We start from the raw sequence: 27,103 nt of genomic DNA, 5'->3' as shown, positions 1-27,103 counted from the left end.
AGGGATGATAAAAAATATGAATCAAAAATCAAAAGATTTTGATCTTGGCCAATAATTTTAGAAATGATCAAAAAATGCATCAAAAGATTGCGATCTTGGCCAATAATTAGTTTTTGGTTCAGAGGCCACAACATTTTTGAACGACCTCTAAATCAAGTTTTCGTATTTTTTACGAAATAAGCGCACCATACTGAGTTACGTGATAGTTTGGATTTGGCTACACTATATGTAGTTCTCCAGATATAAAGCGTACAAGAAAATTTTAATTGAAATATATTGGATCTTTTGATCCAAAAAAATGATAGAACTAGATTGCTTTTATAAGAGAAATAATATAGATGAAGCATAAGATCTAATCTTCATGTTACATCAATAATTTCTCTGTTAAACAAGTATAATTTTATTTAGAAAATGTATAAATGTATCTTGAGTTAGGAAGTTTTGGGGGTTGATCCGGACCCAGTGGTCCCCTCCAGTGGGTGCGCTACTGCCGTACCTATTTCACCTTAATAGATTACGTGGTTATCACACAGCATCAATTTTTTAGGTTTACAAAATGAATTCTTTTTTCTCGAAAATTACGCATGAGAGTTTATACTCATTCATATTATTTGCTAAACTCTATCAGTTCGTATATGACTTATCTCTTGATATATTTTCGTTACACGTTAATAATTTGTGCATTTTGTAAACTGTAAATCTTGTGCATCTAACAAAGTCAGTAGTAAAAACACTAACAAGGAAACAAACGGGATCAAAACAGTGATACAATCCAATGTCAGCCATAACCAAAAGGCAAAAGTAAGACAGAAAAAAAGTGAGTAAATTAATCAATTTATTTCAACCTCGAGGAACAAGGTTATATAGTTCAGTCTTTGATCAGGTGAAGAAATTGATCGAAACATTCCTACTTCCCTTTTACCTCCAAGATGTCACAGAAGCCGGCAAGTTCACTTTTGAATAAACTTTCTTCAAGGATTTTTCTTCAGGGTTACAAACAAATTTCCGTGACGCTCAAGTTTCATCTCTAAGCTTTTAAGAAACATACAAATTTGGTTCTATGATCACAAACATGAATTATTGACAACCATTGCCAATTGCTCCCACTATTATTGCGGTTTCAGTAATAATACTTGCAAAAATATTGGTTCAATAACTGACAAGGATATGCAAACAGTGTCGTCGTATGCAATGACCCTGATTGCGGTTGGCTTTTAACAGTCTAAATACAGGATCCTGTCTGACCACTTCACCAGATGACCTTCTCTCTCTCTCTCTCTCTCTCTTTTTTTTTTTTTTTTTTTTGATGTGTCTGATTAGTTGTCCTCCATAAATAATGTTTCATCATTTCTCATGGACAGATGCTTCCGGTTACATCACACACCCATAACAGAATTAGAGCAGATTTAAAGAATTGATAAATTCAAAATACATTTATCACCCGTTGTTGCTTGTTCATTATGGATAATGGCCAATTTTAGTTCCTTGCTAATATTCCGTTCATGTTCTTGATATATATTTTATACAACACCGATGATTACATGTTATTAAGTTAATTTAATTGCGTGGATAAAGATTAGTATGATTTAATTATTAACTGTTACATTTGTAGTCACCACACACAATTAGATTAGTTGATAGTTTTCAAACGCTTTTTGAGACTGATGTCATTTGTATATGCTTCGATGCATTTTCCTCCATATGCAGTACTTTTACCGGATATGCTTTAGGCATTCGATTAGAGATACAGTAAGTAAACGTAACCACAACTGATCTACTTCTGGTTTATACCTACCAACTCAACTTTAGAAAATAAAGTGTTGAACTGTATTAATTCGGGGTTCAAATTGAACGTGCTTGTAAGTAAAATAAAATGTCCTCACGCTTCTTTATGGTTGGATTGATTAGTGTTAAGCTTCCTCTTCAGGATCGATGGTATATGAGATGCGAACCTACAGTTTGAGGTAGACCTCCATGGTCACCTTGTTTTCAATATTTTACTTAATCCAGAACGACAGAAACACGAACACAGAAATATCGAAGACAGTAAAAAATCCATCCATACACTACATATGGTTTCTAACTGAACTGAAAAATAGTTTTCTATTGCTTTACTACTTAAATTATTTCTCTTTTACACTTTCATTAATCTATTAAAATTATTTAGTTTGCTTCAGTAACTTTTCATTGGTGGTATGTCCATTTATTGATTGAAATTACTAAATTACCTCAGTAATATTTCATTATGCCTTATGCTTCCATCTATCTATTGAAATTACTCAGTTTTCCAAAGTAATATTTCATTTTTGATGTTAGACTTTCACCCATATATCGAAATTACTCAAGTTTTCTCAGTAACATTTTGTTCCTGGTGTTACGCTTTCATCCTTCTATTGAAATCACTCAGTTTTCCTCCGTAATATTTCATTTCTAGTGTTACGCTTTCATCCATCTATTAAAATTAGTCAGTTTTACTCACTAGTACTTCGTTCCTCGTGTTACGCTCTTATCCATCTATTGAAACTACTGAGTTTTCCAAAGTAATATTTTGTTCTTGATGTTACGCTCTCACCCAACTATTGAATTTACTAAGTTTTTCTGTAGTATTTCACTGTTATGGTGTTACGTTTTTATCCATCTATTAAAGTTGTTCGGTTTTCTTCAGTAATATTTTATTGTTTCCATGACTTTTTCATTCATCTATTGAAGTTACTCAGTTTTCACAGTAATGTTTTACGGTTTGCGCTCCGTTTTCATCCATCTATCAAAGTTATCCACTAATATTTCATTGTTCCAGCGACATTTTTAATTATCTTTTATTAAGATCACTCAGTTTCTTTAGCATTATTTCACTTTTGTTTCACATTTATATTCATGTATTGAAATTGCTCAGTTTTCCTCAGCAATATTCCACTGCTGGCGTTACGCTTTCTACCATACATTGATATTACTCAGCTTTCCTCAGTATATTTCATTGCTGATGTTATGTTTCCATCCATATATTGAAATTACAGTATACAACTTTCCCATTTGGTGTTAAATGAAATTCAATATTAAAGACTGCTGTAATAATTTATCAAAATAAGTTATTCTACAAAATTCAATACCATTTTAATGCTTGTATTTCTTCGCAACTCCTACAATTGTAAAGTGCAGTATTAAAAGTTTTTGGACAGTGTACTTTAAGAAGTTTTCAGGCGGAATGTGGATTGAAACTATTTCTGCACTAGTGCACTTGTATCTCCGTTATTCTTTTCAACTATTAATATTACTTTGTTTTCTTCAGTAGTGTTTCACTGTTCGTGTTGCGTTTTTATCCACTCATTGAAATTACTCAGTTTCTCTCAGTATTTTTCATTGTTTTTGTTATTTTTGCATACAAATATTGTAATCAGCATTTAGAACTTTCCCTTTTACTGATAAATGAAAATTACTGTTACAGACTCCATGTAATAATTAGTCAAAATGAATGATTCTACACAATTTAATGTTATTTTAATATTTGTATTTCTTCCGCACTCACTACAATTGTACAGTGTTTTATAATAATAATAATAATAATAATAATAATAATAATAATAATAATAATAATAATAATAATAATAATAATAATAATAATAATAATAAGTATTATTATTATTATTATTATTATTATTATTATTATTATTATTATTATTATTATTATTATTATTATTATTATTATTATTATTTAGTCATTGCATTATCACGGCTCTAAAGACCAATCCGACTCTTCTTTAAAATCCTAAGTGCATGATCCTAATTTTATGATTTAGCTAAATGAAGTAACGTTATTACGCGTTAATCAGTGGTACCAATCCAGAAAGCAACTTTTCTTTAGATCATATTTCAAGATCTTACAACATATTATCAAAAGTTTATTAATTTAGAAGGCTATTTTACTTTTAGTTCTGTTTGAAAAATATTCTTGTGAAAATAAACTGAGAAAGAATCAGGAATGGAGAATGGATTAAGTAATGGAAAACCACGCAGAGATTTTCCTTTAAAAAATATCCGCTTTGAAAAATTGTTTCTTACAAAATGTTCTCTAGGCATAATGTTTGTTCAAAATTTAAGGAAAAGCTTCCAAGTTGACAGTATTAGCATAAATTTAAGAAGTGAAATCTATAGTTTTACACCATACGAGTATGTTCTGTAGTCTAAACATGACTGATGATATAAAAGTGTATGATCATGAAGGAATTTTTGGAAGGAGCACGTGAAAGAAAACGCACAAACTCGAAAAACTCATGGACATAATATTGTCCACCGTCCACTGACGTAGCCTGAGATCGAACCATAAACTCTCTAGCACCAGAGGTGTGCACTCAACCACTTAGCCACTGTGCTTCCCTGCATGAAGTTTAACTTTCGCTAATCGCTTTTAAACGGGAAACCATAAAACTTACATACAGCGATAGTGGATATTCACCCTAAGGTTCATAGATTAGGATATCTATAATTTAATGTATCCTTCAAGCATACCAATCCATAAGATTTTCAATTGATTTGAAATTGGCATTGTTACCTATAGGCAATTACACAACACATGAATGAGATGTTGAATTGCATAACGGGATGGAAAGAGTTCAGATAATAGTACTGCTTCTTATAGTTCAATTTGCGTTTATGTTTAGATATGTTTTGTTAAATATACACACAATTTATTCCATGGAGCGTTTACACCTGATACCTGTAGAACTACATGATTAACATAAAGTTTACCATGTGCTTACCAAAAGTTTGGCATCAAGTTGCATACGTAGTTGATTTTCATTAATTAATTGATTTTCATCTACGTTCTTTGTGAGCATCAGGCTACATAGGACGAGACCTACAGCTTAAAGTAAGATTGGAACCAATGTAATGTTTTACTAGGAATCGAACCCAAAACATCGACCATCAAATGATATGCACTAACCACTAGAGCAGTTAAGAGGTAGAATAGATGTTTTGTATTACTTGCATATCCAGCCAGTATGCGCCAGTTCAATACTCTAATTGATAGATGTCTCTTTAAATATAATTACGTTTCGCTCTTCTACGAGTACATACAATTACGGAGAAGTTTTAGCGTAATTTCTTTATAAAAGAATACAACAGATTTATTGACGCATTTATTATTTTTATAATTATTATTTGCACGATATAAAATGTTACCGACATGTAATTTAGTTCGTGTTGCTCAAATACGGTCAAAACTTTATATGACTGATACAATTTAACTTCCTTTGTTAAAATTGAAATTACATTTATGTTGCCAACAGTTTTAAAACATTGAAAAGTACAAAAAAAAACTGAAATTAACTTAAAGCGAACTGAATTGTTAGCAGTTATAGTTAGTATCAAAGTAAATGAGGTTACTTCAAGGAAAAACATTTCATGAAAATGCGTTTCTGTGTATTCGAGTATTTTCTTTATTTTTTTGTTTGTTGCTGCCTAATGATCAAGTGCACCAACAATCATCAAATAGAATAAAAACAGATTATTTCAAAGCGAATAGGAAACAGCGTAAAGGTATTTACCAACAACTTACAAAAAAAATGTGCAAACCGTTCTTCGTGGTGTTAGAAAAAATGTACAAACCGTTCTTCGCGGTGAAGATTCCCAGGGAAAGTCAGTTCGTTTTTAATGTATAATAAACCCACTTATCTAATATAAATAAAATTAAGAGATTGTTTTTTGTGTTTTTGTGATGCCTGGGGACTAGATGAGTGGACTGAGAATTACCACATTTTGGTCACGGGTACTTTGGTTCATGTCCCAGACTAAGACGAAGCGTTTTTTTAATCCGAATCAGAAGGTCTCAGGGGGGAGGGCGTAAAAGTAGTAGAAAATGACCGATATTAGTGTTAAATTTATAGTTTTCGCTGTCGCTGAGACGTCGATCAGTGAAACGCCAATTGCAATAACTTCCAAATTCACTCCATTCGGCTGTGGGCCGGGGGTTATTGGGGGAAGGATACAGAGATATGTAAAAGTAATCCAAAATGATCGATATTACTGTCAAATCCATAGTTTTCGCGATCGCTGAGATCAATGGTGACACTTTCAATAACGATTACTTTCAAATTCATTTACTACTGTATGTGAGCCTGGGGTCACCTGCGGGGAGGGGTTACCGAGACATGTAATATTTTTATTAATCTATTCTCCCCGACCAACGTCGGGTACATCAGCTAGTTTATTTCATAAACCTAATATTATTACCAACCATACTGCCAATGATACCTTTCTTTGTAGACTAATATTACAGTAAATTTAGAACTATTTCCTTGTCTTTTAGTCTTCGGATTGCCCAGGTGATTGGTGACTATATATATATGAACTATTAAGCAGCAATTATCTCCTAGATTTAGGAATTCAACCTTCAATTATCTATATACACAGAAGTATGATATTTGATGTTGAGCAAGCATAAAAAAGTACCTAATTACTTTATTAAGAACTGAGCGCCCATGACCCGAAACATTTATTTCGTTTTACTTTCAACTGTCTATTTCATTTTTGTGTGTAGTAATTGCTGTATTCAATTTAAAACGAACTCTACCAGTAATATGAGTAATATGTGAGGAAACGTTTTCTTCAAGTGTATTTTTCGAAATGAGAAATTTGTTTCTTTTGGAATTTCAACGTTCAAACTACTTATAGTTTTATTGTGTTTTTATATATAAAAAATAGTTCCGATTTGTATTTGATCAAAACTCATTTAAAAGTGTTATTTTTAAAGTTTGTTTGTGGCCATTTTTATTCGTCAATATCTCTTAACGGTGCTGAAAACAAGTGCCATTTTTGATATTTTAGCTCATTGATTTATATGGAAAATTATTTTTTTATTTGTCTAAAATAAGCTCAAACTGCAACGATTTGGTTTAATTATTTGTTCTCCAAATCTACATATTTAAATCTTCCTTAAATCGCGAAAATTAAATTTTATATTTCATTATGATATTTCTGATTTTACAATATATAAAAATAAAATTTAAGCAAAATTAAATTTATATCTGTAATATTTATAAAAGCAAATGTGTGTGTGTGTATGTGTGTGTGTGTGTGTGTTTATGTGTTATTCATCACACAATAATTACTGAACCAATTACAATTACATTTGGCATGTATATCAGCCTTAGACCTCCGAAGTATCTAATGATAAAACACTGACAATTTTCAGCTTGAAGATTGAGGGGCATGGTAGGAAATGGTAATGTGTAAAAATAATTGAAAACGACTGATATTACTGTTCAATTCATAGTTTTCGGAGCCTCTGAGACGAATAGTGACATTCTCGATGCTGTTTAAGTCCAAAGTCATCCCTATGTACGTAAGGTTGGGAATGGTTGACAAGTGAAGATAATTGAAAGCTACAAATATTACCGTTCAATCCATAGATTTCGGAACCTCTGAGATGCATAGTGACACAGCCGATGACGTTTAAGTATAAGTTTGGTCTCCATCGGCATAAGAGTGAAAAGAGGTGAAGGGCGAGGGTAGACAATGGGTGGTATTACGGACTTTTGTTATTATTATTTCATTGAAATGAATATTTCAAGGGAGAGAAAGATTCAAATAATGTCCATAAACCTACTTTTTCTGTGTGAAGAAGTAGCATAATGATATAAGTTCATTTTGGAAAAATATAAAAGAAATAAATAAACTTGGAGAGGAAATCAGTAATGTCAAATCATATAATTCCAGTTCATTTTAAAGAAAACAGAATAATGATCCTCCGTATAAATCCATGGGCTAAGATAATAATAATAATGATAATTATAATAAAAAGACACCGTATTTAACAGTTGAGTTTGGTTACATTTTGCTGAAAACGAAACCAGAGTCACTTTCAAGTAAAGTAGAAGGGTATAATTCTCTAATTTAGTTCATGTAGCACAAACAGATCAAGAAAAAACATACAATCTATTATTGAAATTTAATTGAAATTACTATTTCAATTAATTATTTTCATCTTTATTGAAGACAAAACACGACGAGTTTATTGCATTTTTTTACTAAACCAAAATGACCAATTTATGATATTTGTTTGTATTGAAATTTTATGGAAATAACATAGCCAATTTAATATCTGTTTTTTTTTTTTTTTTAACTTATTATACTGTATTTCAACGTTCCTTTTTCTAAAAGGATATTCTACTTTTGTTTCTTGCAGGAAGATGAGGACAGCTCTTGTGTTTGTTCTTATTCTGGCAGCTGCATCTGCCCAATTCTTCCAGCCTTTAGTCCAAACACCCGTAACATTCACCGTTCAACGACCACCAATACCTCTTCAACGACAAATTGCAGCACCAAGAACTATTGGCCACAGAGCAGTGTGGAGAAACTCCGAGATGGAAGCTCGATTGCCACCAGAACTTAAAAATCCTTTCTACAAGGATCCCAGGATTGGAAGTATTCTGGCGAAAGAAAGTTGGTTTACCAACGGCGAAGTTGAGGTTAAGAACAGGGAAGCTGAGAAAATCCCAAGAATGAAGATTTACTCCATCCTTCATAATGCTGGATTAGTATGATACAGTTAACACACCTATCTTGCCTTTTTCTCCCAAACATTTCAATTTTCTTTTTTTAGCAAAAGAAATGTAAAAAAAGTCATCCATTTTTAATTTATTAAAGTTTCATGTCTTAGCGGCGCGTATTGATGTCCAAGAGTCGACATTTTTTCTTGGTCTCAGTTTAGACAATCTTCTACGAATAGTGGCAGTTACAGGACAGCTATACTGAACGAATTCTCAATTAAACTGGTTTGAACCTTTATTCTTTTTAATCGTAACCAGTAAAAACAACATAAGTAATTTAAAGGATTAGAAGGTAATGCTGCAATATAGCTGTTCTAATATTATCTTGAACATTTAGATATCTAATTGAAGAAGCTAAGTTACTGAGTCCTTGGTAATATGGAAACAATAAAAGGTTGATTATATTTATAATACCGAGCCTATTTGTTTCGATGGATGTTTTGTATACTACATTGCATACGAAAATCTTCGCAATAGTTTCTCCAGTTAACTGATAGAAAACAAGCTACTGCATGTCTTGGCCCAAAAAAAGTTACTGGTGCCCCAGTATCAATCTTCACGGTGAGATTTAACTCTTACTACTTCGGAGAAGAGTGAAACTAATGTTGGAATACCAGTAATGCTAGCAATGTAATCGTTAGATATCCTTTTACTGAACTGTAGAACTTTGTCGAGATAAAATGCAGCAAAATTGACAAATGTTGCTACCTTTTCTGCTTGACATTTTGTCCTTATTCTGAAGAATTCGAAAAACATTTGAAAAGTCAATTTTTAAGTTTGCTACTTGTGCAACAATTATATGTGAAATCTAGGGTGGTCCACCAGGGTTTTACAGTTCTCCTAACATTGTTCCAAAATACAAAATATCCTTAAAAATGTAGTATTCAATATTTCTCGCTAGGCTCAGGCCCAATTACTGAAACCGCAACTGTCTATAAATGCTTTGCAAACTTATCACATTATTCATAGTTTTTCCATCTAAAGATTATCTAGCGCCAATCAAACGTAAAGAAGGTGTGTGTTTAGTCGAACCCTGTGTGTTACACCTTACGAACATTGCATAATCAAGAAACAAGAAAATCTGCAAAGACTTAAAAAAAAAAGAATCTTACCTGCGACAAAAATATTACGAAAAAAATAAATGATAGAAGAGAAATTCAAATGTGAAATGAACTTTTAATGGAAGTGTGCTTTTTTTGTGTTGAGGACAGTCGTGATAATTATATTTACATTATTGTTGTTCATGCGAGAATCAAGTATTGTCCATTAGCTCATGGAAATTTGAATCATGAACAACAATTAAGACTTATACGCTTGAAGAATAAGACTGGTTTTTACTATTTTTGTAAAAAGCAATCCTTGTATAGTTATAAATAATAATAATGTATGAAGGTACTTGTTTTTCCTTATTGTCGTCGAAATACAATATATTGATATTCAATATATAAACAAAACATTTTTATGTAAAATAATTACACATGTTTAAAAAAACAAATAAATATGTACTGTATTTGTTTCAAAGATATTTTTTCGTTGGTGTGTGGTGGAGTAATTTTCTTTCTCAACTTTTGTATGAGAAATTTATAACACGATTAAATCAAATACACATACGACTAGTGCAAGTTAACAGTTACCTTTATTTTTTTTAATGTACAAACCATCTGCGAATTCAGTATAAAATTCTGTTTGTTACTGTTATGAAGGAGTAATAAGGAAAAAAAAGCAAGTTTACAAGATTTAATTTGTACGAAGTCATGACAATACTAAAATTTCCAGTTTAATTTAAATCAAAGTGTGGCAAAACTCTTATAATGTATCTACCTCCCAATTGTGGAAAGATCCAAATTCTAAAACTATAATTAAGAAAAATGAGATATGGCATCAATAAGGCTGTTACTAACTTTGGCTTAAATATTTGATAATCAAATAAGATACTCTTTCATCAAAAAAGATGAAAGATTTTTTTAATAGAAAAATTTGAAAGAAATGTGTACATTACTCATCTAAAATGTGAATTCTAGATGTTCATGATAATTCTAACAAAAGTAGTCATCTAAATTATAATGCGAATTAAATCACGAAAATTTTAATTAAAAATATTGTCATTCAAATTTTAATTAAATATAGATCTGACGATCTTCTACCTGGCTTACCAGTCACCTTTGTGAGAGGTATGTTATAAACAGTTGGTTTAAATTTAAATTGTAACACAACTCTGACAAATTATAGGATCTACATCCAAAAGTGCATTTTGTGCCAATTGAAAGATATATATATATATATATATATATATATATATATATAAATTTTGTGTTCCTCTAGTTTCAACTGTTTAATCAAACTTAATGTAAATGAAATTAAAAGTAAATTTTGTAATTTTGTTTAAACAAGCCTTCATAACAGTGAAAAAGTAACAACTATATGCCTCAATTATTTCACTATATCCGTTATAATCAAAAACAAATACGAATTATAGATTATAAACGTAATGTAATACTAATTTGGTTGATTCAGATTTCATAGAATGTAATTTGGTGTATGGTGAACAAAAAAAAAGGTTATTTATTGAAGTAACAATTGGTACTGTCAATTTGCGTGTATGATTTTCTTAACCTTTTGTCACTCGCGCCAAATTTTGTAACATAACTACTCGCGCGTTTGCTTTTTTCCAACATTGACATTTTGAGGTACAATAATATATTTAGTAACATTTATTGGAAGTAATGCATGCAATTGTTGAGTAAATTACTTAGAACATTTCGTGTTGTTGCTATAGTGCTGTCAAAACGTCTTGATCCATGGCAAAAATGCGAACTAAAACTCAAACCATCGACACATCCACGCGTTGAGCCAATAATGGTTCTGCTGTTGCTGAACGAGAGAGCCTTGACTAAGTTTCGGTCCTAGCATCTTTTTCACAATGTTTTTACACTTTGTCTTTGCCGGTGCTGCCAGTCACTTCTTCCATTTTGTTTTTCTGTCTTTCCCAATGAAAAAATCTTCACTATTTTCATTGTAACTTTAACTCACATCCATATCGTTTGCATTAATATTGTCAAGCCACTCAGGCCCGTAGCCAGCCCAAAAATTTAGGGGGGGGGGCGGTAGAAGTTAGGGGGGCCGACCCAATCATATTATACTTCATCACCATATTATAGTTAATTTGCAAGCCTACCGTGAAATTTTATGGGGGCCAGCCAAGGTTTAGGGGGGGGCCCGGCCCCCTCCCCCCGTGGATACGGGTCTGAAGCCACTTCTGTATCTCCTTGTACTCAAGAAGCGAGACATTGCTTAGAAAAACAAAACTTCACTCATAAACAGTAATTATCACATTAACGATCGCGCGTTGGAAAATTTCAAACTCCATAAAAATATACGGTTGCTACTGTAATCACGGAACTACTCGCGCGTTTGAAAAAAGCAAACACAGACGAAACAATTTCCTCAATCTGTACTGGAAGCTACTACAATTAGAGCACATCACCGAGCTTTTGGTAGGAAGAGGGGGAGGAACCACTTGAGGAATAGCAGTGAGGGTGGCTTCTCTAATGCGACCGTTCATAAAAATCATTAGTTTTTATTCACCTGTTTGCTTTTTTCCAACAGCGCGAGTGACAAAAGGTTAAAATGTTCATATTATAGTGTATACATTTGTAAATTCTATTAATAAAATGTTTCATTTTTGTTGTTTTGTGTTTTGTTTTTAATTCTTTAGCACTTAACACACTGAAATGAGACACGATACATAAAGCTCAAGTTTATACAATGCAAATATCTAAAACATGGTTGTAATTGTAAACCCTTTGACTCTATTCCAATGGCCAGCCAGATTCTGGGTGTTGAACTCAGTGATATCTAGTCAGTTCATTGGGTCCAACAATATTATTAGTATTATTATTAAGTTAATTCATTTAGGGACAGTTTTCCTAGGAAGAAAAGAAAAGGAAAAGGGTAATAAAGATGCTATTTTCCTTAACCATATTGACAACTGCTTTTTATATAATTGACAACAACTTAATACAAACAATATATAGTTCATTTCAAAACATGACGTCCTCAGCAATAGCAAAAATTCATAGCACTCATCCGTTGGCATGCCCTTAACATTGAATTAAGTACGGAAGTTTGAAGAGCGACCGTTACTTGAAGACCAACGAATATTCACAACGGAACATAGCTTTTTTCAGAAGGTTTGTGATGAGGATTTTATGTTTTGAAATAGACTATACATCTCCCTATTATGTATATATTGAATAGACATGTACTGTTGAAGGAAAAACATGAAGTTCTTTTACTTAACACTAAGCATCTCTAAGTAGTTATATGTAAGTGTGTTTCTATTTTTGAAGATTAAACGACTTTATAGATACTACAGTTTCCACATGCACAGAAGCGTGTGAGATAAACTTCGTATTCACTCAAATTCGACAACATTCGGATTTTTCTTGAGTCTACCATCGAGCTTTTCTTTGGCAAAACCCTCACACAAGAACCGTTCACTCACAGAAGCAGATAGTCCCATTCTTAAGTTTCTAAGCGATGTTGTTCCAAGATTATAATGACACAACTTATATACTTTCAACGGTCCAGTCTGTAAATCATTAATATTCACTATCTGTAAAAGTTGGTATATCATGAAAATTTGCACCTGCGTAGTTTGGATCCAAAGAAAACACAAACTGCTTGTTCTTGTCAAAATTCTCGCTCAAGAAACAACACACCCAATCCACAATGACCAGTAAATTTGGAATAAGACTTTAGTAAGTAGAAATAAAAGTAGAAGAAGAGAAGGTAGAAAAGAAGATTAAGAAAATAAAAGAACAAAAAAGGAAAATTGAAAATGTTGGACAATTATTTCTCTTCCTCAACTGAAATCTATATTTGACTTATGGGCTACTTTTGACGAGCTCATTTTTGCTATAAAAATGCTCTGCTCTTAAAAATTATTAATATTTTTATCGTATGATTGTGTTTATTCAGTTCTTATCAAACCATAAAATTTTTCACTACACCGAGAGTCAAAGTGGGACAATTAACTTCATATGCACAATTGTTAGCCGCCGCTTTCATAGGATCACCTTCAAGTTATTTGAATCAAACAAAAATGTAACTCCATATAAAAGTATATGGGAAACAAGAAATTTAGCCAGCTTTGACGAACTTGGAGTTCCAACGTATACCCATAGTAGTCTGTAGAACATTTCAGATGAGTGTATAAAGTTTAGGAGAAATCTCAATTTTAAGAAGGGGAATCAGTTAAGGTATAATATTACACACATTTTGGTCTAGTATTACGGAAAATTTACTGTAGGTCAGATAACCAGGCAAATATACATGACCCTAGCATCCGTCTTTTTACCATTCTTTATCCAATATTCTGACACCTATATATATTTTTATTAGATTTTATAGTACTACTATTTTATAGCAATGTATTTCACAAGTATATTCCACCTAGAAAGCATAGAGAACCAAGAGATAGGAAGAAAATACACTTCAAAACACGTTACATTTATAGGTAATATTTAAGTAGATATATCAATGTTTATATCACAGTGATTGGATGATAGTACGTTCATATTTGGTAATTTGATCTATTTGAGGTGGACATCATTCACATACAAATACTATATATATACTATATATATATATATATATATATATATATATATATATATATATATATATATATATATATATATATATATATATATATATATATATATATATATATAATAAATTCAACGGAAAACTTCGAAAATATCATCATAATAGCACTATTCATGTAGTCCTCAGGAACTATTATAAGGCCTCTCGTGGCTCAGTGATAGTATTCACATCTGGTGCGTGGGATCTTTGGTTCGATTCCCGCTCAAACCAAGTGAACTTTGTGGTGAACAAACACCGTGTGCGTGGTTTTTCTTGGAGTTCTCTCGTTTCTTCCCACCTTCTTCATTCCAACATTTCATTCATTTTTCATCATCACCGCCTCCTTTAGCCTGGCGTGTATAACTGAAGGAAGTAAAACTCAAAGACTTAATTTCATTTTTTCCTTCAGGAATTACATTTCTGTCTGGGAGTTTTAAAATGGATTTGTCATATCTATAAGTACTTTCTATATCTCGTTAGAAAAGAATAAGAGTTTTACCGCTACAGAAAAATAAGAGTACCAACTTATGAGATAATATAATTCATTCTTAATAATTCATGCAATTACAGTACTGTTATTTAAAACTGGCATTAAGGATATATTAAAAATTTGGAGAAATTAAATATGAGTAACACTAAGAATAGACCATTTCTCAACCTAGAACCTGAGCATTTAGTGATAATTTCTGTTGTACATTTGAATCTAAGTCCGCTTCCTAGTGAGTGCACATCCACTTTAAACTCTATTTTACATTTGTTTAAAAACGAAGTCCAAATAACTGCACGCTATATCGAAGTCTCAAATGAAGTGCTTGAGCGATTCAGCAAAGGTTACACTCTTTATCGTATTAAAAACATTACTGACAACATGTGTATCATTAACAATGTGAAGCACAAGAAACTACATTATTATTAGAGCTTCTCCTGTCTATATGGTTAGTGTAGTCGCTTTCGCTACTGGACACCAGTGTTTGATTCTCGGGAATTTATGTCGTTCGGATCTCAAGCTAAGTTGCAAGTACACTCTCATATAGCCTTGATGCTCAAAGGAACGCTAAATTTATATCGATACATATATGTTTGTTGTTGTGACAACCTATGATGACACGAAATAGCGATGCCAGCACAAATTACTTGATCACTCAATGAATGAAAGAAAGGTTGCTTAGCTATTAAGTTTGGGTATAATTAATAGATATTTGACTGTGACATCATGTCTATTAACTTCCACAGGACACTTCGTTTTCCTAATCTCGTCTTCATTCAAATACGTCTTTCATTATCAGTAACTTGCATGGTTTTTAATCTCTATTGTCTTGTAGGATATAAGCTTGAAATGTTTAACTCAATATCTAATGTGTTACAATTCAGTAGCAAGATTTATTCCAGTTGCGAGTGAAATGAGTTTACTTCATTTCTTTGTTCTTCAATTATTAATAATTTTATTTTACCTATGTTATAATCACAGCAGTGAAGAACAAAGGTAATAATTTAAACCAAACTATGAAAAAATGAATTGTGTGGTTAAATTAGCATATTTGCATATGCGAATTCAACAAAGGTAGAATGAAAGCAGAAATTATGATGCATATATTGAGATCTCATTAAAGTAACCTATATTGGGCCCGTAAACATAATGAATATACAAATCCCATCATTAAAGAATTATTTTTAGATATGAATTTTCTCGACCTTTGCTTACCTCACCTTCATACCATCGAGCGTCAAACAATCATGACATCCTACCCGTGAATGTCCAGTTACGCATCGTCATTCATTATTATAATTAAATCATTAAGCTATAAAACTATCAAACTCGTACTCGTCTAGAAGGAACAGCCTCCTTGCTACAATGGATTACTACAATAAATTACCTGTACTATGAATCAAAGAACACAAAATTAGACCAAAATGTTGTTTATTTTAACATACTGTAATGTCAGAAGATCATCACTTCGTGATGCATTGTCATACATAATCTTAACTTATCTCACATTATTCCCATGAGTGATATAGTGGGTGATTCATACAAGGAAAAGCACATCTACATTGGAAAAATTGTATATACTTCATGTAATATCTTGTTTCTCACTTACATCAATACATTTTATAGACAACATAACCATCTGAGCTTATTCACCTAGTCATACATAATTAAAGCAACTATAAAAGTAACCAAGAAAGTCCTGTCCCTTTCTGTGAAGGTCTGTGTTCAATTGGCCCTCACCATGAGTTTAATGCGAATAGAGATAAGGCGAAGGTCAATTGTTGGTGTGGGTATACCCAACATACTACCTGATTGGCAGTTCAGTTACACTGTGAACTTGGGTAAAGACAGAATGAACATAGAACCTCCACAGAGCGTCATATTTGAGTGTACGCTGTACGAGCTCAAACTGGGGTTAAATGATGCTGCAGCTTGGCGGAAGATATCCCACGCCTTTCGTTCCGGACAGTGCAGAGGTGGTCTAAGAAATTTAAGTGCCTTGACAAAACATTCAAAGACAGACCACGTGTTGGAAGACCAACGCATGAATAAAATGAAGATCTTTAAGCAGCAACAGAGGCGAACAGTAGCCAGACATGTGAGGAACTGGGACTGCAATTCAATATGAATGGAGGAACCATTCGGCAGCACCTTCATCAACTTGGGAAGCATTACAAATTGAGTCGATGGGTCCCCATGATTCGACTCCGAGGCAGAATGCAATGCGAGCAGACACCTGTGTTTCTTTTCTGTTTCATCTGAGGAAGGAACCATTTCTGGACAGGGTGTTGATATGTAATGAGAAGTGGGTCCTGTACGAAGCTCCACGGCGCCGCCATCATTAGTTATAATCCCATGAACCGGTTCCAAAACAGATTAAAAGTACACTGCATCAGAAGAAGACCCTGCTGTTTGTTTGGTAGACTGTTTGCTGCACTGTGCGTCGGGAACTGCCACCAGCTGGTCAGAGAACGTCAATGCAACTGTGTACTGTCAGCAGTTGAGCCATATTTTTAAAAACTCAAATCTCTGGAGCTAGATCTTCTGAATCGCAAAGGGATCCTCCTGTTACAGGACAACGCTAAGCCCCAGGTGGCTAGGATGACCTGGGACTCCATTCTATGTCTTGGATGTGAAACACTGTTGTATTCACCATACTCCCCGGATATTGCACCGTCCGATTATCACTTATTCCATTCTTGGACAATCACCTTAGAGAACGCCAGTTCAAATCCCTAGTAGAGATTCAAAATGCACTTGATACCTTCTTCGCTTCATGGCCCATCAAGTTCTACCGCGATGGGATCCATGACCTTTCAGAACGTTGGCAGAAGGTCGTCGATGCTAATGGGGACTGTTTTTGTCTTCAAGGTACGTCTTAGATGATATACAGGTATCGATGTTCGAAAGTGATGGGTGGAAAAGCGACAGAACTTTCTTGGTTGCCTTTATACAAAACAACATAGTAATAACGATGTTAATTTTAGAACAGGTTATAACTTTGAAATAATAGCTATTGAATCATGACAAGAGGTAATATGACATTTACGTTGGTCTTAGAACTTCTATAAAATTTAATTTCGGGTTATGAGATTCAAGAAGTTTCTTGAAACTAACGAAAAATGTTTATTCAAACACTTAATACAAATACCATTTGGTACCATTTTAAAATAAATACTTCCAGTTTAAAATTGGAGAGTGATTTAAGGAATTTATAATTTCTCTTCATTATTTTTTATTGTAATACACTAACACACTATTCTACATATTAACTACCAAATACCCCAACTTGTTGCTGTAGGTAAAGTTTCGCATTCTTTCTTCTGTATTTTTCATATGAAATTCATCTAAACTTGAACTCTCGCACAAAATTCAAACGTCTCGCATTCGCTTCCAAGGAAATACTTCAATTCTTTTGCTTTCATTCTAACTCAAACATCTAAACACGCTTAAACAAATGTTAGATTTAAAGCTCAAAGCGCCAAATTTCATGTCTCTAATCCAAAGGAAGGTCATGGGACTAATGTGTTATTTTATATTTTGCTGAAAATGTTTCTTCCAGGTTTCTCGATCTTCAGCTTCCTCTTTTAATTCCATTGTGTTCTTTTTCCTATTCCTTGTTTTCCTTCCATCTCTCCTTCTATGGTCATGTGAAGAAGACAATTTCTTCACAAGATGTGTTCAATTCAATTGCCCTTCTTACAAAGAATCCTCGCTAAAAACCTCCTCTTCTGTTCTATCCTTTTAAAAACATCTTCCTTTGTTACTCTCTCTGTCCATTTATCTTTTCCATCTTCCTCCAACTACTTTTCAAGCTCTCTAAATATTTTTTCTCTAACTTTCGTAATGTCCGTCTCTGAATCATACAGTCCAATATTCCATCTATATATATAGCACTTGACCAACTTCTTTATTAGTCCAATATTATGGCTTCTAGTTAGGAATGACCTTTCTTTGTTAATTTTCTTTGGCTATGACAATTCTTGACCTGATTTCTTTTGTGCAGTAAATGTATTTCGTCAAAGTACTTGACAGATTCTTGGAATGATCGAATTATCGACTTCTTCAAGTTCTCATTTTTTTACTCTGACTCATAAGGGAGCGCTTCCATGGAATATTCTCATGAATTTCGATTTTTCGATGTTGATTTCCATTTCATATAGTTTTCAGTGTCAACTATTTTGTTCATCATCTGTAATCCATCTTCCGCTCTAGCCATAATAACTGTATCATCTGCTCTTGCTGTATTTGCTGTATCATCTGATCTTGCTAATGAATCTTGAAATCTCCAATTTCCATTAATGCTTTCTTCACTAAACATTTATTGTAAATGTTGAATAATTGGGGTGGGCCTATAAGCGTTTCTTTAAAGTGGTATCACCTTGTAGTTTGTTACATGAAATCATATTTAAAAATTGCTGCGATGTACATGAGTGATACTGACTTCCAACACCTAACGTTCACTTAAACTTGACACATATACGTTCAGTTAAACTTGACACGTGAGCGAAGTTTCTGTCTTCATTAAATGAAAAGTTATTTTTGTTTAAAGATTATCCTACGACTCCTTATTGCCGCTATGTTAGATCCACCGTTTTGAAAGTATTTCCATGTGTACATTGCTCTACCTTTTTTATTAAGTTGTTGATAAAACTGAAAAGAATGTAGACACAAAAAAGATTTCTGTAGCAATTAATCCTGGGTTAACCCCAATATTAATGTAGGCTTACTGGATTAATATGACAGGTGTTCAAAATTATGCAAACTGAGGTTTGTAGGTTTGTTAAAAGATGTTTATTTGTTCCAATTGTGCCATATTGTTTGAGGAGTCATAACTGTAGCTGAGATTACGATTGCTTTTACTGTAATTTTTCTGAAATTTCCATATATTTTTGATATCGTTTGTCAGCTCTTTTAACTTTCTATTGCTAGTAATACAAGTAGTGGAGGCAGAGCAGTTCAGTGGTAGAACGCTTAGCTTTAGTATGTGGGGTTCCTGGTTCGATTTTCGGTCAAATAAATTTGTTGTGGACTACTTCCTGCCTATGAGTATTCTCGGGATATTCATGTCCGCTCCTGCATTATCATTCCACCAATTCTTCTATCATCATTTACTTACCTTAATCATTGTCTCCATTAACCTAAAGGGTAATGTAGGATGTTAAATTGAAATAATACAAATAGTATATACGTCATCGTTTTAGGAATATGTGTGACATCCAGAAGACAGCAGTGAACTATACAATCTGCTTAACAGCGTGTAGGTTTACATATATAGGTTATTCCATGAAGAGCACAACTATTGAAATACCTGTCACTCCTGTTCTAGTAAGTTGGCATCACTGAACGTTACACGATTTTCATCTGTTTCTTTGTGATTAGTAGGCACAGGGCGTCGAAGAACAGATGATCGTCACCTGTTTTCTGTACGGGTAGGAATTCACAACCTTTACCATAATTGTAATACATTTTTACTATCAGAACACGCTGAAGCACCAAGGATCTTATAAAATAGAGAATCTGTCCATATGTATCTTCATCCTATTAAATCAATGAAGCCAAAAAAACAACCGAGGATCGGCACGTCCAATTGGCTACTCTCGTTTCCGCCATCGTCTCATTGGCTACTTTCGTTTCCGCCATGATTGTTGGCTCAAAACATTGCAATCTTATTAGGCGGAGTAGGGGTGGCGAAACTGTGACGTATGGCTTCAAGATTTTGTTGTAAGGGCAGATCCTCTATTTTATAAGATTCTTGTGAAGCACTCTATTCCTATCTGTATTTGCAGAAAACAGATGACGATCATGAACTATCTGGTGCTTCATGACTACTAGCCACAAAGATAATAGATGAAAATCGTATAGCGTTCAGTGCTGCCAACTTACTAGAACACAAACGGCGGACATTTCAAAAGTTGCATTCTTTATTTAATACCTTTACAAAAGATAAATAAATAAATCAATCAATTGCAGCGGAACAAAAACTATGAACTAATATTGACAATGAACGACACGCTTTTTAGCGCTATAAAAATGAGTTTTTTCGACTTTCTCGAAATTTACACATGAGAATTTATCCTTCTGCATGTCATTTTGTTTAGCTTGATTCCATCTATTGATTTATCTGTATATTGTCTTTTGCAGAATATTATAGTTAAAAAAACAAAAGTTAAGAGTTCTGACATAAGTTTGACTTATTTTTAATTAGCCATGGTATGTACTATCACGTAGCTATTGCATCTATATTCATTGATTTGACTTTGAGTACCTTTTAGCGGCATGGCTATATGAGACATGGACATACAGTTTCGGGTGGGAGATCCGAATCAAATGAGCTCCCTCTGGGAATCGAAAGCGGGCCTCATACGCCAAAGGCGAGTACACTAACCGCTTAGCTAAGAGGGAGCTCACGTAGCTATGTCGTATTGTCATAATGAAAAGTTTAATTACCGTACCTCCAGTATCATTTTCATTTTAATGTGCGGGATAGATATGCTCAATATAAATTTTTAGGTTTTCTAAAAAACACTTATTTTATGTCGAAAAGTGCGTATTAGGGTTTACATTCATACTCAGGGTCGCATTCAGGATTTTCTGAGGGAGGTGCACCAATAACTACCAGTACATTTGAATTGAATTGGAATTTTTAAAATGCCTTTAGGCATCTGTGGTGTGAATGCGGAAATGCCCTGGAAATGCTAAGTGTCTGTTCTGGGTGAATCTTTTTCTTTGAACTTTTAAAAAATTGACTTAAACTATCGATTTTGCAAAATTTTCCTTTATTTTAAGCTCAAACGGAAACATGACAGTAGAAATTTTCGGAAAGTATTGCTATATTCACTGCTAGCTTCTCACTTTAGGTAGTGTATATTTACAACGAAGGGGGGTGCACGTGCACCTTTGCACCCCCCCATCGAAATTCGGCCCTGCTCATACCCATATCATTATGTTTAGCTCAGCGAGAATTATCAATTACTATGTATCTAATTTTTATAGTTTTTAATGTTACATGCTAAAAAAGCTAAATAATAATAATAATAATAATAATAATAATAATAATAATAATAATAATAATAATAATAATAATAATAATAATAATAATAATAATAATAATAATAAAATGATATTTTAACTTTAGCGTCCCACGATTATGCCCTTTATGCTAAGGGAGACGATGATAAAGCAAGTGAATGAGTATGAAAGAATTGGTGAAATGAGAAGTGGGAGGAAACGGGAGTACCCCGAGAAACCCACAGACACGATGTTGTCCACCACAAACTTACTGGGCCACTGATAGAACCAGGGACCCCACGGACCAGAGGTAAGTTCTGTACCATAGAACCACTGTGCCCCAATAATAATAATAATAATAATAATAATAATAATAATAATAATAATAATAATAATAATAATAATAATAATATTGCACCGTAATATTAAAGATCACAGCTGGATACTTGCTATTCATACTAATATTTCCATACTTGTAGCTTACCTTAAATGTTTTGATACAAATAATAAAAATCTCAACTAGAAGAATGGATATTAATTTTAAAGCCATATACAGAATTTTTTCTTTCTTATTTATAAATGCACCTACTAAAAAAGGTAAAGAAAAATGTGCACGTACCGTATATATGCTTGGACACGCATAACAAACTGGTTTTGAAACTACAATAATTTCATGCTTGAGTAGCTATGTATGTGACCAAAAGGATTTAACGGGGAAAAAATAAATAGACGAAACACCTTGACTTCATTTTCTTCTCTGTCGTTACAAAGGACCGCTTACATTTCTATAATAAGGACTTAAAAAAAAGTTATTATATTGGGTTCTTATTTACAATACAATGAAGGAACCACACCTAAAGGAATGTTAACATTTTTATTTTTCTACTAGTTTCAACAGCTGTTCGTTATTACCATCCTCCAACTTTATAGAGTGAGAAATATTCCTGAAATATTCAGCTGTTATTTACCATTGTACATACTACATTTGCGGGTATTTTGAAGCAGTACAGTACATTCTTTTAGCAGCAAGTCGTGATTAGATACGAAACTAAACAAATATTTTGCAGAACGAGGTACACTTTCCGAGACGAGACAGAGATCTTCCAATAGGGTCTAGAGACTTATTTCCTGAGACGAGGCAGAGTTTTTCAATATAAGTAGATGCACTTTCCGAGACGAGGCAGATATAATCTACCAGAAAACAATACACTTTCCGAGACGATACAGAGATCTTGTAATAGAAATGGATATACTTTCGAAGCGAGTCATAGATCTTCAAATTGAAACAAATACACTTTACGAGACGAGACATGGATTTTATAATAAAAGCAGATAAACTTTCCGAGACGAGACAGAAACCTTCATGTGGAAACCAAAAATACTTCCGAGACGAAACAGAGATCTTCCAATAGAAACAGATATAGTTTCAGAGACGAGATAGAGATCTTTCCATAGAAACCGATACACTTTCCGAGGCAAGACATGGATCTTCAAATAGAAACAAATACACTTTCCGAGACGAGACAGAGATTCTATAATAGAATCAGATGGACTTTCCGAGGCGAGACAGAAACCTTCATTTGAAAACGAAAAAAAAAAAACTTTCCGAGATGAAACAGAGATCCTACAATAGAAACAGATACACTTTCCGAAGCGAGACAGAAATCTTCCACTAAAAAACGATACACTCTACAAGACGAGAAGAGATTTTCCAATAGAAGGAGATATATTTTCAGAGACGAGATAGAGATCTTCCAATATAAACATATAGACTTTCCGAGACGAGACCTAGATCTTCCAAAAGAAACAAGTATGAGTTTCCGAAATGATACGTAAATTTCAGGACATTCTTTTGGGACAAAGATACCCTCAACTTCTTCCCATGGAGAATCCTAGATCCGGTAGCTAAGTCGGTAAGGCATCTTTCCATCTATATGATATCTTAGGTTCGCTGTCGACGGAGTGGAATTTACAAGCAGAATATCCCTGTTCATAAATAATCCCTGTCAATAACTGTCAATAAAGTTCATAATTTGATGTAACAAACCGGCACGCTTTATGAATATCCCTGTATATTCATAAAGCGCACCGGTTTGTTGAATCAAATTATGAACTTTATTTTTTCAAAACACTCTAACAAAATTCATAAACATTTTCATCACACATTACGATTTCAAATATATTGAATGACATCGGGCATATGACCTCCTCTACTGCGCTGGCATGCGATTGCTCTGTTCGTGAAATTCACTATGACTTAATGACAAGTTTCCACTTGGATTTCCCTCACGACTTTGGACCATTACGACGACCCCCAGGACTTGTAATGTCCGTTGAACCCGTTTCAATGAACTTTTTCATAAGTCTACGAACTGTTGATTCATTTGGTGCCTCATTTCGCCCTAGAACAGAGAGAAGTCGCCTGACAGTTGCTACATAACTTTCTCCGTTCTGATAAAAAGTTTTCACAATTATAAAGTTAACCAAGAAAGTTCTGTCGCTTTTTCACCCACTACCTTCAAACATCGATATGTCGAATCCGTGCCAATTGCGGACGTCCCAGTTGCGGACGCTGCTCTTATCTGTTAAAAGCATTCCCAATTGCGGACGCACAGGTGTTGTTTTGAATTTCCATGCCTGGATTACGATGCAACCAGACTTGTTAGTTCCAATTGCGGACGCATGCAGGAGAAGAGGTAAGATCTATTGATAACAAGCAGCAACGTTGCCACATTTTTCATTTCATTACATTTACTACCTTGCCTCGATATAAAGAATTCAAATTTGTCAGTATACGAGCATCTATAATTATAAAGCTACGTAATATTAGAGATACTGTTAACCACTAGTTTTTCCATTAATTACATATGAAATACATGTAAATTACATCAGAATTCCTGTAATTATTTTGCAGATTTGTGCATTATTTAATTTCATTTATCTCAGCAAATTGTTAGTGAAGGAAAGTTTCGTAGATGCTAGACCAAAATAACACTTCCATTTTTATTCTTCCTGTCGAAAGAGAAGTTATTTAAATTTATTAATTTTACATGATAATTTACTTAATTACTTGTCTTGAAATTACTTAATTCCTTGTTTTAGAAGTCATTAACAAAAGCTTGTAGTTATTTTTTTAAAAAGACCACTTAATTTATTATTACTATTATTACATTTGAAAATCACATTTCAGTGGTTTTAATGAATCTTCGGGATGAGCTCTATCTAATTAACAAGAATTATGAAAATGGGAGCGTTTTGGGTGGAATCAGCATAAAGCTAGTCGTTTCTGCAATCTGCATAGCCGCGTCGTTCATCTCTTTGGGTTATGTTTTGTTCAAAAGGAAACATATTTCAGAGGTTCTCCTATTCGAGTTAGTGGATTTTTTTAACGTCACATTTCCGGAGGCACTATTTTTTTCTTACATGCTTTTTTTTTTCTACTTTACATGTAGAATGAGCCTATAGTTGAAGTTATTACGTTGTGTTGTTGTTTAGTTTTTCATAAAAATGCACCTTTCCACTAAATTTCATTTTATTACTCTCCTTTTATTATTCATAATAAGATTTTAGGCTAGGAGTTTGCGTGCAATTACGTTGAGAAATGGATCTTCTTATGAATCTTTGTAAGAAATTTTCCTCGGACGCTAAATATTCCTCGTCGATGAGCGTGTGCGAAACAGTCGATTATGTTTAAATATTTAATCAACTAATATTTTGCAAACTACAAGCTTTTGTTAATGACTTCTAAAATAAGGAATTAAGTAATTTCAAAACAAGTAATTAAGTAAATTATCATGCAAAACTAATAAATTTAAATAACTTCTCTTTCGACAGGAGGAATAAAAATGGAAATGTTACTTGGGCTTGCATCTACGACAAATCCAAAAATTGCAAAGGGCGAATGTCAACGAAAGACAATGTTGTGCTCTGGATTTCAAACATTCGTCTCTACCGGACGCTGCAGTAGCTGAAGTAAAGAAGAAAATATCAAGCGCAGGGAAGCGAGTCCGGGAAGAAGATAAACCTATTTGGAAAATATATAAAGAAGAGTTCGCTGATTTATATGACCAGGGTTATGATTTGGTGGCTAACGTGCCGCAGTATTCTTCTTTAAAGTCTTGTCTTTACCGCTGCAGGAATCAATCAAGAAACACATCGTGGAAAACAGCTCAGGATATTGAACTTTCTTCTGATATTCTTCATTTCCGAGATGGATTCAATTTTCTTCTTTTAGATGATGCAGGCGAAGACAGGATACTGCCATTTGCTAGCAGAAATGGAAGGAATATTCTTGCAAGTTGTAAAGTGTTTTTTTTTTTTTTTTTTTTTTTTTTTTTTAATGGATGGAACATTCAAAACGTGCAGCAAACAGTGTGCCCAGCTTTATACAGTGCATGCCGACATTGGTAGCAGCGGCGAAGAAACCAATATTGTTCTGATTGTGTTTGCTCTTCTCCCAAGCAAAAGACAGCAAATATACCAGAGACTTTTCGCTGGAATTAAGGGACAAGTCCCTGAGTGAAAACCGGAATGGATAATGGTTGACTTCGAAGAGTCATCCATAAACTCATTGCAGTATGTATTTCCAGAAGCGCAGGTTAAAGGATGCAATTTTCATTTCAACCAGTGCCTATGGAGAAAAGTGCAAGAAGTAGGGCTTATACAAGAGTACACAAATGATGATGAGGTTAGGTTGTGCATTAGAATGTGTGCGGCTTTGACACACTTGCCAATAGATAAAGTCGTTGATGGTTGGCTGTGTATTCAAGAAGACACACCATGCAACAGTAAATTGGAGCAATTGTATGATTATTTCGTCGTCCAGTGGTTGGAGACCTCGACTTTTACTACAGAGATTTGGAACTGCCATAACACAAAGCACAGGACGAACAACGCACTCGAAGGCTGGCACAACAGACTGCGTTCTATTACAAACAAAACACACCCAAATGTCTCAGAGTTAGTCCGAGTTCTCAAGGATGAAACTCGGCACAGCGACTTTCTGTACGATCGTTTGGATTTAAAAATTGGCGGGAAAAGAAGAAAGACATCGGCAATACTATTAGACAAAAGAATGCATAGAATTCTTGCGGAATTTCAGGATACTGGTAACATCAAGAAGTGTTTGCGATGCATAGCATATGTTCAGAGAGTTGTATAAATACTGTATATAAGGGGTTTGTGTAAATATTGTATATAATTCACTACCTGACAAAGGAGAACTGCAAGCTCATTCTCATATAGGCATAATATTCGACAGTGGCTATTCTCCTGCAACTTGTAAACACGCCAGTGCCAATAGTTTCAACATTGACACTGCCAGTCCCAAGCCTGGTTGTGTAAAGGAAAGTTGCATAGAGGGTACGAAATCCTTGTGCGTGGGGGCGGTTCCCATCTTATTTTTTGAAAT

General features: G+C 33.6%; 2 protein-coding genes across 3 annotated transcripts in view; both read left to right on the top strand.

Moving 5' to 3' along the window:
- LOC145664064 (uncharacterized) overlaps positions 1-12,237 on the top strand; it is a 141,258-nt gene extending 129,021 nt beyond the window's left edge. For both annotated transcript variants that reach the window (XM_081730405.1, XM_081730411.1), the window contains exon 2: positions 8,183-12,237. In XM_081730405.1, coding sequence (XP_081586531.1) covers positions 8,183-8,540 — 358 coding nt within the window. In that variant the 3' untranslated portion in view covers positions 8,541-12,237. The remainder of the gene's footprint in view (positions 1-8,182) is intronic.
- Positions 12,238-26,230: 13,993 nt separating this feature from the next.
- Positions 26,231-26,854, top strand: LOC145681843 (uncharacterized). Its single transcript, XM_081753454.1, has one exon. It carries the CDS (start codon positions 26,231-26,233, stop codon positions 26,852-26,854), a length of 624 nt encoding a protein of 207 aa, XP_081609580.1.
- Positions 26,855-27,103: the final 249 nt, after the last annotated feature.

This window comes from Thermobia domestica, chromosome 1, assembly GCF_964235325.1.
Source record: "Thermobia domestica chromosome 1, izTheDome1.hap1.1, whole genome shotgun sequence".
NCBI classification, from domain to species: domain Eukaryota; kingdom Metazoa; phylum Arthropoda; class Insecta; order Zygentoma; family Lepismatidae; genus Thermobia; species Thermobia domestica.
The sequence above is the reverse complement of the archived record's forward strand: the minus strand, read 5'-3'. Positions and strand labels throughout refer to the sequence as shown.

Excerpts from the sequence above, each read along its gene's own strand:
- LOC145681843 (XM_081753454.1), top strand. The coding sequence starts at position 26,231 with ATGGTTGACTTCGAAGAGTCATCCATAAACTCATTGCAGTATGTATTT.